Here is a 19,737-nt window from a genome sequence, read left to right as displayed (position 1 = left end):
TCAGCTAGTCAGCTAGTCTGCTAGTCTGCTAGTCAACTAGTCTGCTAGTCAACTAGTCAGCTAGTCAACTAGTCAGCTAGTCTGCTAGTCAACTAGCCTGCTAGTCAACTAGTCTGCTAGTCAACTAGTCAACTAGTCAGCTAGTCTGCTAGTCAGCTAGTCTGCTAGTCAACTAGTCTGCTAGTCAACTAGTCTGCTAGTCAGCTAGTCTAGTAGTCAGCTAGTCTAGTAGTCAGCTAGTCTACTAGTCAGCTAGTCAGCTAGTCTGCTAGTCTAGTAGTCAGCTAGTCAGCTAGTCTGCTAGTCAGCTAGTCTACTAGTCTGCTAGTCAACTAGCCTGCTAGTCAACTAGTCTGCTAGTCAACTAGTCAACTAGTCTGCTAGTCAGCTAGTCAACTAGTCTGCTAGTCAACTAGTCTGCTAGTCTGCTAGTCAACTAGTCTGCTAGTCAACTAGCCTGCTAGTCAGCTAGTCTGCTAGTCAACTAGTCAGCTAGTCTACTAGTCAGCTAGTCAGCTAGTCTGCTAGTCTAGTAGTCAGCTAGTCTGCTAGTCAACTAGTCTGCTTGTCTGCTAGTCTGCTAGTCAACTAGTCTGCTAGTCTGCTAGTCAACTAGTCTGCTAGTCTGCTAGTCTGCTAGTCAACTAGTCTGCTAGTCTGCTAGTCAACTAGTCAACTAGTCTGCTAGTCAACTGAAGGGTCAGACCTGAAGGAAGTCAGGCTTCTGAAGCACTGTTAGCGTGGGTTTACTCCGGTTCTCAGGTTTCCTCCCTCCGTCCAGAAACTCCCATCATGCATTGTGTCTAATGTGTGTGCGTGTGCGTGCTGCAGGGTTACTTCGGAGCCGTCGGGGCGCTGATGGAGCTGCTGAAGACAACAGAGGACCCGTGAAGGAAATGACATCATCAGTCCTCCTCCCCTGAATGCTGTGATGTCATCACCTCTCCATGCTGCTGATTGGTGGCGTTCACTGAGGCCACTAAAGGAACACTAAGACAGAGAAAAGCCATTTTAATAATTTAACTCTTGTAAATAATAATGATGATGATGACCTCTAACCTTCATCCCCCCCCAGAGTCCCCTATCAGAGAGGTTTTAATAGTGTAATCTTTAATTTATGGTTTCCTGTAATCAGCCCTGTGTTCAGGAAGCACAGAGACACTTTGACTATTTACTGTGTTTACTGTTTAATGTGTGAATAGCTGCTGTAGCATGACGTCCTTCAGGCTGCAGCTCACCGGGACACTCTCTGTGCAACAACTCTGTCACATCACATGTCCTCAATCAGTAACGGGACATGTTTACCTCCAGGGACTCAAACAAAGTCCTTTTCTGTGACATCATTTCACCACTAATGCCTCCTGACATTTTACTGAAGCTGTAAAACCATCAGTTAGTGGTCACCCAGCTCCTACCTACCATCAGCTGGTGGTCACCCAGCTCCTACCTACCATCAGCTGGTGGTCACCCAGCTCCTACCTACCATCAGCTGGTGGTCACCCAGCTCCTACCTACCATCAGCTGGTGGTCACCCAGCTCCTACCTACCATCAGCTGATGGTCACCCAGCTCCTACCTACCATCAGCTGGTGGTCACCCAGCTCCTACCTACCATCAGCTGGTGGTCACCCAGCTCCTACCCACCATCAGCTGGTGGTCACCCAGCTCCTACCTACCATCACCCAGCTCCTACCTACTATCAGCTGGTGGTCACCCAGCTCCTACCTACCATCAGCTGGTGGTCACCCAGCTCCTACCCACCATCAGCTGGTGGTCACCCAGCTCCTACCTACCATCACCCAGCTCCTACCTACCATCAGCTGATGGTCACCCAGCTCCTACCTACCATCAGCTGGTGGTCACCCAGCTCCTACCTACCATCACCCAGCTCCTACCTACCATCACCCAGCTCCTACCTACCATCAGCTGGACGGCGGTGTTGGCAGCAGCTGAGGGCTGGAAGGCATTTAGTTGTTGCACAGAAAGTTTCCCACGATGCTCCAGTCCTTTAAGGAGTGCACTGAAGCCAAACCCTGTTGAGATCTGTAGGACACCCGTAGACGTATGAAGAGACCTGCCTCCTTCAGCCCTGACAGGAAGCAGAGAATCGCTCTTTCATTCTGTCTGTTGCTCCTCTAATCATGGCCTTTTCTTTTTCTTTCTTTCTCCTCCGTCTGCCTACACTAACACCATATTGCCACACACGTGCACCATAACCACCATAACCACCATAACCACCCTGACCTGCTGAGTTTAGTGTACTGGTACGTGTCCACAGGATCGGTCGTTTCCAGGCTTCCCATTGGTCGTCTATGTAACCATCCGTGCAGCAATGCACTCTGGTAGCGTGGCGGTGCTTTTAGAGATACGGGGCGTCACGTTGGTCCAGCGGTTAGCACTGACTCCTCACAGCTAGAGGGTCGCACGTATAAACCCGGCTTGTGTAGAGTTAGCATGTTCTCCTCCGTGTAAGCCTGGGTTCTCTCCGGGTGCTCAGGTTTCCTCCCACAGTCTAAAGACATGCAGGTTCATTGTTGACTCTAAATGTCCCGTAGGTGTGAATGGTTGTCTGTCTCTATGTGTCCGCCCTGTGATAGTCTGGAGACCTGCACCCCCGACTTCAGATCCACATGCAGAAGGATGGTTTCATCTTTAGGGAGACATCTTGGACCAGGACTATTCCACCCCTCATTTAAAGTCCACTAATGTAAATCAGCCTGAAGGTTATTGTGTGATAGTTGATGATTTATCCTGAAGGCTGCTGGGGGGTGAAGTTTTATTCACTTTATTTATAGAAAGATATGTTCTAGTAGTAGTTGGCTCACATTCCCCAGCTATCCCTAACTATACCCCGACCACCTCCTTTATCTCCACCGTGTGCTTCATTTCAACCCGTCATGAAACCCTCCACCACGCTAAACATGTTGTTCTCAGTGCTTCTTGGTCTTTTCTTTTTCTCTATATTTGCCTTGTTCCAACGTTCCAACGTTCCAACGTCACAACGTTCTAACGTCCCGACGTTCCAACGTCCCGACGTTCTAACGTTCCGACGTTCCGACGTTCCAACGTTCCCACGTCACGACGTTCCAACGTTCTAACGTCCCGACGTTCCAACGTTTTAACGTCACGACGTTCCAACGTCCCGACGTTCCAACGCCACGACGTTCCAACGCCACGACGTTCCAACGTTCTAACGTCACGACGCTCCAACGTTCCAACGTTCCAACGTCACGACGTTCCAACGTCACGACGTTCCAACGTTCTAACGTCACGACGCTCCAACGTCCCGACGTTCCAACGTTCTAACGTCACGACGTTCTAACGTCACGACGTTCCAACGTTCCAACGTTCCAACGTTCCGACTCATGTTTGGATGATAATGTGGCCTTGCCCTATCGGGCTGGTGTCGATCACCTTGTGCCACCTTCTCCTCCTCGTCCTCTTCGGTTGCCTTCCAGTGGGCGTTGAGCCTGTTAAACCACGTCTGTGTCCTTTAATTCACATTTCTGACCTTCTGAACTTCACCTCAGTGTTTCTGTAACGTCGTGCATTAGAACGTCTTCATGTTCCTCTCTCTCTCTCTCTGTGCTTGTTTGGTATTGTTTGCCATGGTACTGAAATAATGAATATGATCAGAGAGACCAGCTGCTGGTCCCGACGGTGTCTCTACTGGAGCCTCAGGCCACAGCTCTCTCTAGAGATATTTAGATATCACAGATGATTCATCAGAAGAACTGGACTTTTACGTGTTTTCATTGTGTTTTTGGTTTGGGAACATTTTTCTAAAGGTTTATCCTCTTATTGTTTTTGTCCTGCTCTTTTGAGGCCAGTAGTAATATTAATAATAATAATGTGAGTTAATGGTTTTTTTCATGTGATTTATATATATACTGTTGTACAGAATTTAATTTCATAGTTTTATTGTTTTTTGGTTGGCACTAAAGAACCAGTGTGATTGTTGATCAGGCTGAAGAGGCCTTTACACAAACCTGTTGAACCTTTTTAAACTCACGTTATCACCGTCATCTGCAGAGACTCCTACCTGAGGACAGGTACAGATCATTTAACCTGAGGACAGGTAAAGATCATTTAACCTGAGGACAGGTACAGATCATTTGACCTGAGAACAGGTACGGAGCGTTTATTACTGATGGAAGTTGAGGTTTAAGATGGTTCCGTCTCTGCAGCAGATCGATGACGTGTGTTTATAAAGTCTCCCACTGACGCTGTAATTTAACGGTTAGAACTAGGGATGCACCGATACCACTTTATTCAGACTGAGTACAAGACCTTCCATTTGGGTACTCTCCGATACCGAGTACCGATACGAGTACTTCTCTGTGCCTAAAGACCCTCGTTAACAGCCAGCTGGAGGGTGTGAGCGACACACGGCAGGCTGGGGAGTCCCGCCTACGAGGCGGTGCGCCGCCACCGGCTCTAGGACGGTTTGGAAAGGCTCGGGGCGAAAATGCTTCCCGGGGCCGTGGACAAAGTGTCACCGGGGTGGACTGTCCTCAGTGCCCCAACCGCATCGTCGTGTCCCCAGGGCGGTGCTCGGCCCACATAAAAGGCGTCAGGGGTCTGCGGCGATGTCGGCAACCCACCCGACCCGTCTTGAAACACGGACCAAGGAGTCTAACGCACGCACGAGTCAGAGGGTGCAAGCAAAACCCCGTGGCGCAATGAAAGTGAGGCTGAGGTGGGATCCCGGCCCAGCGGGGTCGGGCGCACCACCGGCCCGTCTTGCCCGCACCGTCGGGGAGGTGGAGCGTGAGGACCTGAAAGATGGTGACGAGAGGTTAAAGTCACGCTGCTGTAAAGTGGTATCGGAGCCGTTTTGCGAGTACGAGTACATGAGCACAGTATCGGACCCGATACCCGATACTGGTATCGGGTATCGGTGCAACTCTAGTTAGAACATAACTTTCATCCTCCATCGATCTGAAACAGTTCAAGCTTGGTAGTATTTGTGTACCTAACTGTTGTACTAATGTCCTGCTGCAGCTTCAGTGATTTAATAACTAATATTAATAATAACTGGAGTTATAAACTGATGATTTCAGCAGCGATCCTCCTGAACCACTCAGAGCAGCAGCAGTTCTGTGATTTCACCACGGACTCAGTGAGGAGAGAACTCCGTCACTGAAGCAGCTCTAACTCACTGTAGATGTTTCTGTTATGAGCCCACATCGTGACATCACTGTGACATCACTGGGACATCACTGGGACATCACTGAGGGTGTTGCTCTGCTCTGATGAAGGTCTGAGGTGTGATCTGACAGTCTGAACTCTCAGTTTGAGGTTTTATTTCTGTTGTTTCCTTAAAGCGTCCACCGGACGGTAAGCGGTCAGTGAACTCCCATCAGGCTATGCAGGAACTCTTCCACACCTCCTCCTCTCTGAAGCTGACCTGTTTCTAAATGTTTTTAAAGGTATATATGCAGCCTGGTAATCTCCCCCCCCCCCCCACCCCCGTTAGGTAGAGATCCTGTTTGAAGAGACTTTCTCCTCCTGAACTCTCTGTCCTGATGATGTAGTTAATAACACTATTTAAGGTGGACGTAGTCGTTAACACTATTTAAGGTGGACCTTCTGACCTTCAGCTCAGAGGTCGTTAATCTGGTGAAACATCCTGTTGCGTCGACGCGTCCGACCTTTAAAAACGATCCTTCTTCTGAAGTCTCGACCGGACGGACGGACCTTTAGAATCTGTCCTCTGAAGGACGGACCTTTAGAATCTGTCCTCCGAAGGACGGACCTTTAGAATCTGTCCTCTAAAGGACGGACCTTTAGAATCTGTCCTCTGAAGGACGGACCTTTAGAATCTGTCCTCCGAAGGACGGACCTTTAGAATCTGTCCTCTGAAGGACGGACCTTTAGAATCTGTCCTCCGAAGGACGGACCTTTAGAATCTGTCCTCTAAAGGACGGACCTTTAGAATCTGTCCTCCGAAGGACGGACCTTTAGAATCTGTCCTCTGAAGGACGGACCTTTAGAATCTGTCCTCTGAAGGACGGACCTTTAGAATCTGTCCTCTGAAGGACGGACCTTTAGAATCTGTCCTCTGAAGGACGGACCTTTAGAATCTGTCCTCCGAAGGACGGACCTTTAGAATCTGTCCTCTGAAGGACGGACCTTTAGAATCTGTCCTCTGAAGGACGGACCTTTAGAGTCTGTCCTCTGAAGGACGGACCTTTTCATGCTTGTGTATTTGATTGTACAGAGATTTTGTAAATAATATTAATAAGATATATTCAACACCAGCAATCTGTCTGTTGAAGAAGGTGTTTCAACTGTTCAGGTCCCGGCTTCCCAAACACCTCCCGGTACTTACAGTCCTCAACGCAGACAGACCGAGACAGACCGAGACAAACCGAGACAGACCGCTGTCCTCCAGCTTCACCAACAACGTACCTTCAGTCAGTGAGACTGACTCTGACTGAGAACTGGAGGGGGGGGGGGGGTTCAATAAGGGTTTGACTTGGTTTCCTGTCTGCTGGATTTCAGTACCGGTTGTTTCACATGATCTGGGTCTGGATTTGGGTCTAGGTCTGGGTCTGGGTCTGGATTTGGGTCTGGGTCTGGGTCTGGGTCTGGGTCTGGGTCTGGGTCTAGGTCTGGATCTGGGTCTAGATCTGGATCTGGGTCTGGGTCTGGGTCTGGGTCTAGGTCTGGGTGTGAAGGGTTTGGGAAGCCCAGTGCTGGTTGTTGGCGTCAGTTCTGCTGCTTTAACTCCGGTTTGAAGAGATAAAGGGTTAAAAAGAATTAAAAAAAGAGAATGGAAGTAAACCGAAAGAACGAGGTCGCGGGTGCAAGCGGCCGAAATGGGTTTCCTCAGGAGGGTGGCTGGCGTCTCCCTTAGAGATAGGGTAAGAAGCTCAGTCATCCGTGAGGGACTCGGAGTAGAGTCCTTGCTCCTTTGCGTCGAAAGGAGCCAGTTGAGGTGGTTCGGGCATCTAGCACGGATGCCTCCTGGGCGCCTCCCTTGGGAGGTGTTCCAGGCACGACCAGCTGGGAGGAGACCACGGGGAAGACCCAGGACTAGGTGGAGAGATTATATCTCTACTCTGGCCTGGGAACGCCTTGGGATCCCCCAGTCAGAGCTGGTTAATGTGGCCCGGGAAAGGGAAGTTTGGGGTCCCCTGCTGGAGCTGTTGCCCCCGCAACCCGATCCCGGATAAGCGGTTGAAGATGGATGGATGGAATGGAAGTAAACGGTGTACGGTGTACGATGTAATGAAGTGAAGTGAAGAGAAGAAATCTCTCTTCACTAAAAGGAATTAAACTAAAACTGGATGAGAAGTCTGAGTTCTGGATGTTTCTTTACTAGAGAGAATATCACTACAGAGAATATCACTAAGAGAATATCACTACAGAGAATATCACTACAGACAATATCACTAAGAGAATATCACTAAGAGAATATCACTACAGAGAATATCACTACAGACAATATCACTACAGAGAATATCACTACAGAGAATATCACTAAGAGAATATCACTAAGAGAATATCACTACAGAGAATATCACTAAGAAAATATCACTACAGAGAATATCACTACAGAGAATATCACTACAGAGAATATCACTACAGAGAATATCACTAAGAATATCACTACAGAGAATATCACTAAGAGAATATCACTACAGAGAATATCACTAAGAGAATATCACTAAGAGAATATCACTACAGAGAATATCACTAAGAGAATATCACTACAGAGAATATCACTAAGAGAATATCACTAAGAGAATATCACTACAGAGAATATCACTAAGAGAATATCACTAAGAGAATATCACTACAGAGAATATCACTACAGAGAATATCACTAAGAGAATATCACTACAGAGAATATCACTAAGAGAATATCACTACAGAGAATATCACTACAGAGAATATCACTAAGAGAATATCACTACAGAGAATATCACTAAGAGAATATCACTAAGAGAATATCACTAAGAGAATATCACTAAGAGAATATCACTACAGAGAATATCACTAAGAATATCACTAAGAAAATATCACTAAGAGAATATCACTACAGACAATATCACTAAGAATATCACTACAGAAAATATCACTAAGAGAATATCACTACAGAGAATATCACTAAGAGAATATCACTAAGAATATCACTACAGAAAATATCACTAAGAGAATATCACTACAGAGAATATCACTAAGAATATCACTACAGAGAATATCACTAAGAGAATATCACTACAGAGAATATCACTAAGAGAATATCACTAAGAGAATATCACTACAGAGAATATCACTAAGAAAATATCACTACAGAGAATATCACTACAGACAATATCACTAAGAGAATATCACTAAGAGAATATCACTACAGAGAATATCACTAAGAAAATATCACTAAGAGAATATCACTACAGACAATATCACTAAGAATATCACTACAGAAAATATCACTAAGAGAATATCACTAAGAATATCACTACAGAGAATATCACTAAGAAAATATCACTAAGAGAATATCACTAAGAATATCACTACAGAGAATATCACTAAGAAAATATCACTAAGAGAATATCACTACAGACAATATCACTAAGAATATCACTACAGAAAATATCACTAAGAGAATATCACTAAGAATATCACTACAGAAAATATCACTAAGAGAATATCACTACAGAGAATATCACTAAGAGAATATCACTAAGAATATCACTACAGAAAATATCACTAAGAGAATATCACTACAGAGAATATCACTAAGAATATCACTACAGAAAATATCACTAAGAGAATATCACTACAGAGAATATCACTAAGAGAATATCACTAAGAGAATATCACTACAGAGAATATCACTAAGAAAATATCACTACAGAGAATATCACTACAGACAATATCACTAAGAGAATATCACTAAGAGAATATCACTACAGAGAATATCACTAAGAAAATATCACTAAGAGAATATCACTACAGAGAATATCACTACAGAGAATATCACTAAGAGAATATCACTAAGAGAATATCACTACAGAGAATATCACTACAGAGAATATCACTACAGAGAATATCACTAAGAGAATATCACTACAGAGAATATCACTAAGAGAATATCACTAAGAGAATATCACTACAGAGAATATCACTAAGAGAATATCACTAAGAGAATATCACTAAGAGAATATCACTACAGAGAATATCACTAAGAGAATATCACTACAGAGAATATCACTACAGAGAATATCACTAAGAGAATATCACTACAGAGAATATCACTAAGAGAATATCACTAAGAGAATATCACTAAGAGAATATCACTACAGAGAATATCACTAAGAGAATATCACTACAGAGAATATCACTAAGAGAATATCACTAAGAGAATATCACTACAGAGAATATCACTAAGAGAATATCACTAAGAGAATATCACTAAGAGAATATCACTACAGACAATATCACTAAGAGAATATCACTAAGAGAATATCACTAAGAGAATATCATTAAGAGAATATCACTAAGAGAATATCACTACAGAGAATATCACTACAGAGAATATCACTACAGAGAATATCACTAAGAGAATATCACTAAGAGAATATCACTACAGACAATATCACTACAGAGAATATCACTAAGAGAATATCACTACAGACAATATCACTAAGAGAATATCACTAAGAGAATATCACTAAGAGAATATCACTAAGAGAATATCACTAAGAAAATATCACTAAGAGAATATCACTAAGAGAATATCACTAAGAGAATATCACTACAGAGAATATCACTAAGAATATCACTAAGAGAATATCACTAAGAGAATATCACTAAGAGAATATCACTACAGAGAATATCACTACAGAGAATATCACTAAGAATATCACTAAGAGAATATCACTAAGAGAATATCACTACAGAGAATATCACTAAGAGAATATCACTAAGAGAATATCACTAAGAGAATATCACTAAGAAAATATCACTACAGAGAATATCACTAAGAAAATATCACTAAGAGAATATCACTAAGACAATATCACTAAGAATATCACTAAGAGAATATCACTAAGAGAATATCACTACAGAGAATATCACTAAGAAAATATCACTAAGAGAATATCACTACAGACAATATCACTAAGAATATCACTAAGAGAATATCACTAAGAGAATATCACTACAGAGAATATCACTAAGAAAATATCACTAAGAGAATATCACTACAGAGAATATCACTAAGAGAATATCACTACAGAGAATATCACTAAAACAATATCACTAAGAGAATATCACTAAGAGAATATCACTAAGAGAATATCACTACAGAGAATATCACTAAGAAAATATCACTAAGAGAATATCACTACAGACAATATCACTAAGAATATCACTACAGAAAATATCACTAAGAGAATATCACTACAGAAAATATCACTAAGAGAATATCACTACAGAGAATATCACTAAAACAATATCACTAAGAGAATATCACTAAGAGAATATCACTAAGAGAATATCACTACAGAGAATATCACTAAGAATATCACTAAGAAAATATCACTAAGAGAATATCACTACAGACAATATCACTAAGAATATCACTACAGAAAATATCACTAAGAGAATATCACTACAGAGAATATCACTAAGAGAATATCACTAAGAATATCACTACAGAAAATATCACTAAGAGAATATCACTACAGAGAATATCACTAAGAATATCACTACAGAGAATATCACTAAGAGAATATCACTACAGAGAATATCACTAAGAAAATATCACTACAGAGAATATCACTACAGACAATATCACTAAGAGAATATCACTAAGAGAATATCACTACAGAGAATATCACTAAGAAAATATCACTAAGAGAATATCACTACAGACAATATCACTAAGAATATCACTACAGAAAATATCACTAAGAGAATATCACTACAGAGAATATCACTAAGAGAATATCACTAAGAATATCACTACAGAAAATATCACTAAGAGAATATCACTACAGAGAATATCACTAAGAATATCACTACAGAGAATATCACTAAGAGAATATCACTAAGAATATCACTACAGAAAATATCACTAAGAGAATATCACTACAGAGAATATCACTAAGAGAATATCACTAAGAGAATATCACTACAGAGAATATCACTAAGAAAATATCACTACAGAGAATATCACTACAGACAATATCACTAAGAGAATATCACTAAGAGAATATCACTACAGAGAATATCACTAAGAAAATATCACTAAGAGAATATCACTACAGAGAATATCACTAAGAGAATATCACTACAGAGAATATCACTACAGAGAATATCACTAAGAGAATATCACTAAGAGAATATCACTACAGAGAATATCACTACAGAGAATATCACTAAGAGAATATCACTAAGAGAATATCACTACAGAGAATATCACTAAGAGAATATCACTGAGAAAATATCACTAAGAGAATATCACTACAGACAATATCACTAAGAATATCACTACAGAAAATATCACTAAGAGAATATCACTACAGAGAATATCACTAAGAGAATATCACTAAGAGAATATATCTACAGAGAATATCACTAAGAAAATATCACTAAGAGAATATCACTAAGAGAATATCACTACAGAGAATATCACTACAGAGAATATCACTACAGAGAATATCACTACAGAGAATATCACTAAGAGAATATCACTACAGAGAATATCACTACAGAGAATATCACTAAGAGAATATCACTAAGAGAATATCACTACAGAGAATATCACTAAGAAAATATCACTAAGAGAATATCACTACAGACAATATCACTAAGAATATCACTACAGAAAATATCACTAAGAGAATATCACTACAGACAATATCACTAAGAATATCACTACAGAAAATATCACTAAGAGAATATCACTACAGAGAATATCACTAAGAGAATATCACTAAGAATATCACTACAGAAAATATCACTAAGAGAATATCACTACAGAGAATATCACTAAGAATATCACTACAGAGAATATCACTAAGAGAATATCACTACAGAGAATATCACTAAGAAAATATCACTACAGAGAATATCACTACAGACAATATCACTAAGAGAATATCACTAAGAGAATATCACTACAGAGAATATCACTAAGAGAATATCACTAAGAGAATATCACTACAGACAATATCACTAAGAATATCACTACAGAAAATATCACTAAGAGAATATCACTACAGAGAATATCACTAAGAGAATATCACTACAGAAAATATCACTAAGAGAATATCACTAAGAATATCACTACAGAAAATATCACTAAGAGAATATCACTACAGAAAATATCACTAAGAGAATATCACTACAGAAAATATCACTAAGAGAATATCACTACAGAGAATATCACTAAGAGAATATCACTAAGAATATCACTACAGAAAATATCACTAAGAGAATATCACTACAGAGAATATCACTAAGAATATCACTACAGAGAATATCACTAAGAGAATATCACTAAGAATATCACTACAGAAAATATCACTAAGAGAATATCACTACAGAGAATATCACTAAGAGAATATCACTAAGAGAATATCACTACAGAGAATATCACTAAGAAAATATCACTACAGAGAATATCACTACAGACAATATCACTAAGAGAATATCACTAAGAGAATATCACTACAGAGAATATCACTAAGAAAATATCACTAAGAGAATATCACTACAGAGAATATCACTAAGAGAATATCACTACAGAGAATATCACTACAGAGAATATCACTAAGAGAATATCACTAAGAGAATATCACTACAGAGAATATCACTACAGAGAATATCACTAAGAGAATATCACTAAGAGAATATCACTACAGAGAATATCACTAAGAGAATATCACTGAGAAAATATCACTAAGAGAATATCACTACAGACAATATCACTAAGAATATCACTACAGAAAATATCACTAAGAGAATATCACTACAGAGAATATCACTAAGAGAATATCACTAAGAGAATATCACTACAGAGAATATCACTAAGAAAATATCACTAAGAGAATATCACTAAGAGAATATCACTACAGAGAATATCACTACAGAGAATATCACTACAGAGAATATCACTACAGAGAATATCACTAAGAGAATATCACTACAGAGAATATCACTACAGAGAATATCACTAAGAGAATATCACTAAGAGAATATCACTACAGAGAATATCACTAAGAAAATATCACTAAGAGAATATCACTACAGACAATATCACTAAGAATATCACTACAGAAAATATCACTAAGAGAATATCACTACAGAGAATATCACTAAAACAATATCACTAAGAGAATATCACTACAGAGAATATCACTAAGAGAATATCACTAAGAATATCACTACAGAAAATATCACTAAGAGAATATCACTAAGAGAATATCACTACAGAGAATATCACTACAGAGAATATCACTACAGAAAATATCACTAAGAATATCACTACAGAAAATATCACTAAGAGAATATCACTAAGAAAATATCACTAAGAGAATATCACTACAGAGAATATCACTAAAACAATATCACTAAGAGAATATCACTAAAACAATATCACTAAGAGAATATCACTACAGAGAATATCACTAAAACAATATCACTAAGAGAATATCACTAAAACAATATCACTAAGAGAATATAACTAAAACAATATCACTAAGACAATATCACTAAGAAAATATCACTACAGAGAATATCACTAAGAAAATATCACTAAGAGAATATCACTAAGAGAATATCACTAAGACAATATCACTAAGAGAATATCACTACAGAGAATATCACTAAGAGAATATCACTAAGAGAATATCACTACAGAGAATATCACTAAGAAAATATCACTAAGAGAATATCACTACAGAGAATATCACTACAGAAAATATCACTAAGAAAATATCACTACAGAGAATATCACTAAAACAATATCACTAAGAGAATATCACTACAGAGAATATCACTAAGAAAATATCACTAAGAGAATATCACTACAGACAATATCACTAAGAATATCACTAAGAGAATATCACTAAGAGAATATCACTACAGAGAATATCACTAAGAAAATATCACTAAGAGAATATCACTACAGAGAATATCACTAAGAAAATATCACTAAGAGAATATCACTACAGAGAATATCACTAAGAGAATATCACTACAGAGAATATCACTAAAACAATATCACTAAGAGAATATCACTAAGAGAATATCACTAAGAGAATATCACTACAGAGAATATCACTAAGAAAATATCACTAAGAGAATATCACTACAGACAATATCACTAAGAATATCACTACAGAAAATATCACTAAGAGAATATCACTACAGAAAATATCACTAAGAGAATATCACTACAGAGAATATCACTAAAACAATATCACTAAGAGAATATCACTACAGAGAATATCACTAAGAATATCACTAAGAAAATATCACTAAGAGAATATCACTACAGAGAATATCACTAAGAGAATATCACTAAGAATATCACTACAGACAATATCACTAAGAATATCACTACAGAAAATATCACTAAGAGAATATCACTACAGAGAATATCACTAAGAGAATATCACTAAGAATATCACTACAGAAAATATCACTAAGAGAATATCACTACAGAGAATATCACTAAGAATATCACTACAGAGAATATCACTAAGAGAATATCACTACAGAGAATATCACTAAGAGAATATCACTAAGAGAATATCACTACAGAGAATATCACTAAGAAAATATCACTACAGAGAATATCACTACAGACAATATCACTAAGAGAATATCACTAAGAGAATATCACTACAGAGAATATCACTAAGAAAATATCACTAAGAGAATATCACTACAGAGAATATCACTAAGAGAATATCACTAAGAATATCACTACAGAAAATATCACTAAGAGAATATCACTACAGAGAATATCACTACAGACAATATCACTAAGAATATCACTACAGAAAATATCACTAAGAGAATATCACTACAGAGAATATCACTAAGAGAATATCACTAAGAATATCACTACAGAAAATATCACTAAGAGAATATCACTACAGAGAATATCACTAAGAATATCACTACAGAGAATATCACTAAGAGAATATCACTAAGAATATCACTACAGAAAATATCACTAAGAGAATATCACTACAGAGAATATCACTAAGAGAATATCACTAAGAGAATATCACTACAGAGAATATCACTAAGAAAATATCACTACAGAGAATATCACTACAGACAATATCACTAAGAGAATATCACTAAGAGAATATCACTACAGAGAATATCACTAAGAAAATATCACTAAGAGAATATCACTACAGAGAATATCACTAAGAGAATATCACTAAGAATATCACTACAGAAAATATCACTAAGAGAATATCACTACAGAGAATATCACTAAGAGAATATCACTAAGAGAATATCACTACAGAGAATATCACTAAGAAAATATCACTACAGAGAATATCACTACAGACAATATCACTAAGAGAATATCACTAAGAGAATATCACTACAGAGAATATCACTAAGAAAATATCACTAAGAGAATATCACTACAGAGAATATCACTAAGAGAATATCACTACAGAGAATATCACTACAGAGAATATCACTAAGAGAATATCACTAAGAGAATATCACTACAGAGAATATCACTACAGAGAATATCACTAAGAGAATATCACTAAGAGAATATCACTACAGAGAATATCACTACAGAGAATATCACTAAGAGAATATCACTAAGAAAATATCACTAAGAGAATATCACTACAGACAATATCACTAAGAATATCACTACAGAAAATATCACTAAGAGAATATCACTACAGAGAATATCACTAAGAGAATATCACTAAGAGAATATCACTACAGAGAATATCACTAAGAAAATATCACTAAGAGAATATCACTAAGAGAATATCACTACAGAGAATATCACTACAGAGAATATCACTACAGAGAATATCACTACAGAGAATATCACTAAGAGAATATCACTAAGAATATCACTACAGAAAATATCACTAAGAGAATATCACTACAGAGAATATCACTAAGAGAATATCACTAAGAGAATATCACTACAGAGAATATCACTAAGAAAATATCACTACAGAGAATATCACTACAGACAATATCACTAAGAGAATATCACTAAGAGAATATCACTACAGAGAATATCACTAAGAAAATATCACTAAGAGAATATCACTACAGAGAATATCACTAAGAGAATATCACTACAGAGAATATCACTACAGAGAATATCACTAAGAGAATATCACTAAGAGAATATCACTACAGAGAATATCACTACAGAGAATATCACTAAGAGAATATCACTAAGAGAATATCACTACAGAGAATATCACTACAGAGAATATCACTAAGAGAATATCACTAAGAAAATATCACTAAGAGAATATCACTACAGACAATATCACTAAGAATATCACTACAGAAAATATCACTAAGAGAATATCACTACAGAGAATATCACTAAGAGAATATCACTACAGAGAATATCACTAAGAGAATATCACTAAGAGAATATCACTACAGAGAATATCACTAAGAAAATATCACTACAGAGAATATCACTACAGACAATATCACTAAGAGAATATCACTAAGAGAATATCACTACAGAGAATATCACTAAGAAAATATCACTAAGAGAATATCACTACAGAGAATATCACTAAGAGAATATCACTACAGAGAATATCACTACAGAGAATATCACTAAGAGAATATCACTAAGAGAATATCACTACAGAGAATATCACTACAGAGAATATCACTAAGAGAATATCACTAAGAGAATATCACTACAGAGAATATCACTACAGAGAATATCACTAAGAGAATATCACTAAGAAAATATCACTAAGAGAATATCACTACAGACAATATCACTAAGAATATCACTACAGAAAATATCACTAAGAGAATATCACTAAGAGAATATCACTACAGAGAATATCACTAAGAAAATATCACTAAGAGAATATCACTAAGAGAATATCACTACAGAGAATATCACTACAGAGAATATCACTACAGAGAATATCACTAAGAGAATATCACTACAGAGAATATCACTACAGAGAATATCACTACAGAGAATATCACTAAGAGAATATCACTACAGAGAATATCACTACAGAGAATATCACTAAGAGAATATCACTAAGAGAATATCACTACAGAGAATATCACTAAGAAAATATCACTAAGAGAATATCACTACAGACAATATCACTAAGAATATCACTACAGAAAATATCACTAAGAGAATATCACTACAGAAAATATCACTAAGAGAATATCACTACAGAGAATATCACTAAAACAATATCACTAAGAGAATATCACTACAGAGAATATCACTAAGAGAATATCACTAAGAATATCACTACAGAAAATATCACTAAGAGAATATCACTAAGAGAATATCACTAAGAGAATATCACTACAGAGAATATCACTACAGAGAATATCACTACAGAAAATATCACTAAGAATATCACTACAGAAAATATCACTAAGAGAATATCACTAAGAAAATATCACTAAGAGAATATCACTACAGAGAATATCACTAAAACAATATCACTAAGAGAATATCACTACAGAGAATATCACTAAAACAATATCACTAAGAGAATATCACTAAAACAATATCACTAAGAGAATATCACTACAGAGAATATCACTAAAACAATATCACTAAGAGAATATCACTAAGACAATATCACTAAGAAAATATCACTACAGAGAATATCACTAAGAAAATATCACTAAGAGAATATCACTAAGAGAATATCACTAAGACAATATCACTAAGAGAATATCACTACAGAGAATATCACTAAGAGAATATCACTAAGAGAATATCACTACAGAGAATATCACTAAGAAAATATCACTAAGAGAATATCACTACAGAGAATATCACTACAGAAAATATCACTAAGAAAATATCACTACAGAGAATATCACTAAAACAATATCACTAAGAGAATATCACTACAGAGAATATCACTAAGACAATATCACTACAGAGAATATCACTAAGAGAATATCACTAAGAGAATATCACTACAGAGAATATCACTAAGAAAATATCACTACAGAGAATATCACTAAGAAAATATCACTAAGAGAATATCACTAAGAGAATATCACTAAGACAATATCACTAAGAGAATATCACTAAGAGAATATCACTAAGACAATATCACTAAGAGAATATCACTAAGAAAATATCACTACAGAGAATATCACTAAGAAAATATCACTAAGAGAATATCACTACAGAGAATATCACTAAGAAAATATCACTAAGAGAATATCACTAAGAGAATATCACTAAGACAATATCACTAAGAGAATATCACTACAGAGAATATCACTAAGAGAATATCACTAAGAGAATATCACTACAGAGAATATCACTAAGAAAATATCACTAAGAGAATATCACTACAGAGAATATCACTACAGAAAATATCACTAAGAAAATATCACTACAGAGAATATCACTAAAACAATATCACTAAGAGAATATCACTACAGAGAATCTCACTAAGACAATATCACTACAGAGAATATCACTAAGAGAATATCACTAAGAGAATATCACTACAGAGAATATCACTAAGAAAATATCACTAAGAGAATATCACTACAGAGAATATCACTAAGAAAATATCACTAAGAGAATATCACTACAGAGAATATCACTAAGAAAATATCACTAAGAGAATATCACTAAGAGAATATCACTAAGACAATATCACTACAGAGAATATCACTAAGAGAATATCACTAAGAGAATATCACTACAGAGAATATCACTAAGAAAATATCACTAAGAGAATATCACTACAGACAATATCACTAAGAATATCACTACAGAAAATATCACTAAGAGAATATCACTACAGAAAATATCACTAAGAGAATATCACTACAGAGAATATCACTAAAACAATATCACTAAGAGAATATCACTACAGAGAATATCACTAAGAGAATATCACTAAGAATATCACTACAGAAAATATCACTAAGAGAATATCACTAAGAGAATATCACTACAGAGAATATCACTACAGAGAATATCACTACAGAAAATATCACTAAGAATATCACTACAGAAAATATCACTAAGAAAATATCACTAAGAGAATATCACTACAGAGAATATCACTAAAACAATATCACTAAGAGAATATCACTAAAACAATATCACTAAGAGAATATCACTACAGAGAATATCACTAAAACAATATCACTAAGAGAATATCACTAAAACAATATCACTAAGAGAATATCACTAAAACAATATCACTAAGACAATATCACTAAGAAAATATCACTACAGAGAATATCACTAAGAAAATATCACTAAGAGAATATCACTAAGAGAATATCACTAAGAGAATATCACTAAGAGAATATCACTAAGACAATATCACTAAGAGAATATCACTACAGAGAATATCACTACAGAAAATATCACTAAGAAAATATCACTACAGAGAATATCACTAAAACAATATCACTAAGAGAATATCACTACAGAGAATATCACTAAGACAATATCACTACAGAGAATATCACTAAGAGAATATCACTAAGAGAA

The 19,737-nt window shown here is 36.7% G+C and overlaps 1 protein-coding gene across 3 annotated transcripts in view; it reads left to right on the top strand.

Annotated features, from left to right (window-relative positions):
* LOC141774642 (pantothenate kinase 1-like) overlaps positions 1–19,737 on the top strand; it is a 189,524-nt gene that overhangs the window by 25,572 nt on the left and 144,215 nt on the right. For 2 of the 3 annotated variants that reach the window (XM_074647463.1, XM_074647465.1), the window contains exons 8-9: positions 832–6,808; positions 7,247–7,301. In XM_074647463.1, the coding sequence (XP_074503564.1) occupies positions 832–891 (60 nt within the window). In that variant the 3' untranslated portion in view covers positions 892–6,808; positions 7,247–7,301. Of the gene's footprint in view, positions 1–831; positions 6,809–7,246; positions 7,302–19,737 lie in introns of those variants that run through there. The other variant, XM_074647464.1, reaches the window with a different exon arrangement.

The sequence above is a fragment of the Sebastes fasciatus genome, chromosome 9 (genome assembly GCF_043250625.1).
Source record: "Sebastes fasciatus isolate fSebFas1 chromosome 9, fSebFas1.pri, whole genome shotgun sequence".
NCBI lineage: Eukaryota > Metazoa > Chordata > Actinopteri > Perciformes > Sebastidae > Sebastes > Sebastes fasciatus.
The sequence above is the reverse complement of the archived record's forward strand: the minus strand, read 5'-3'. Positions and strand labels throughout refer to the sequence as shown.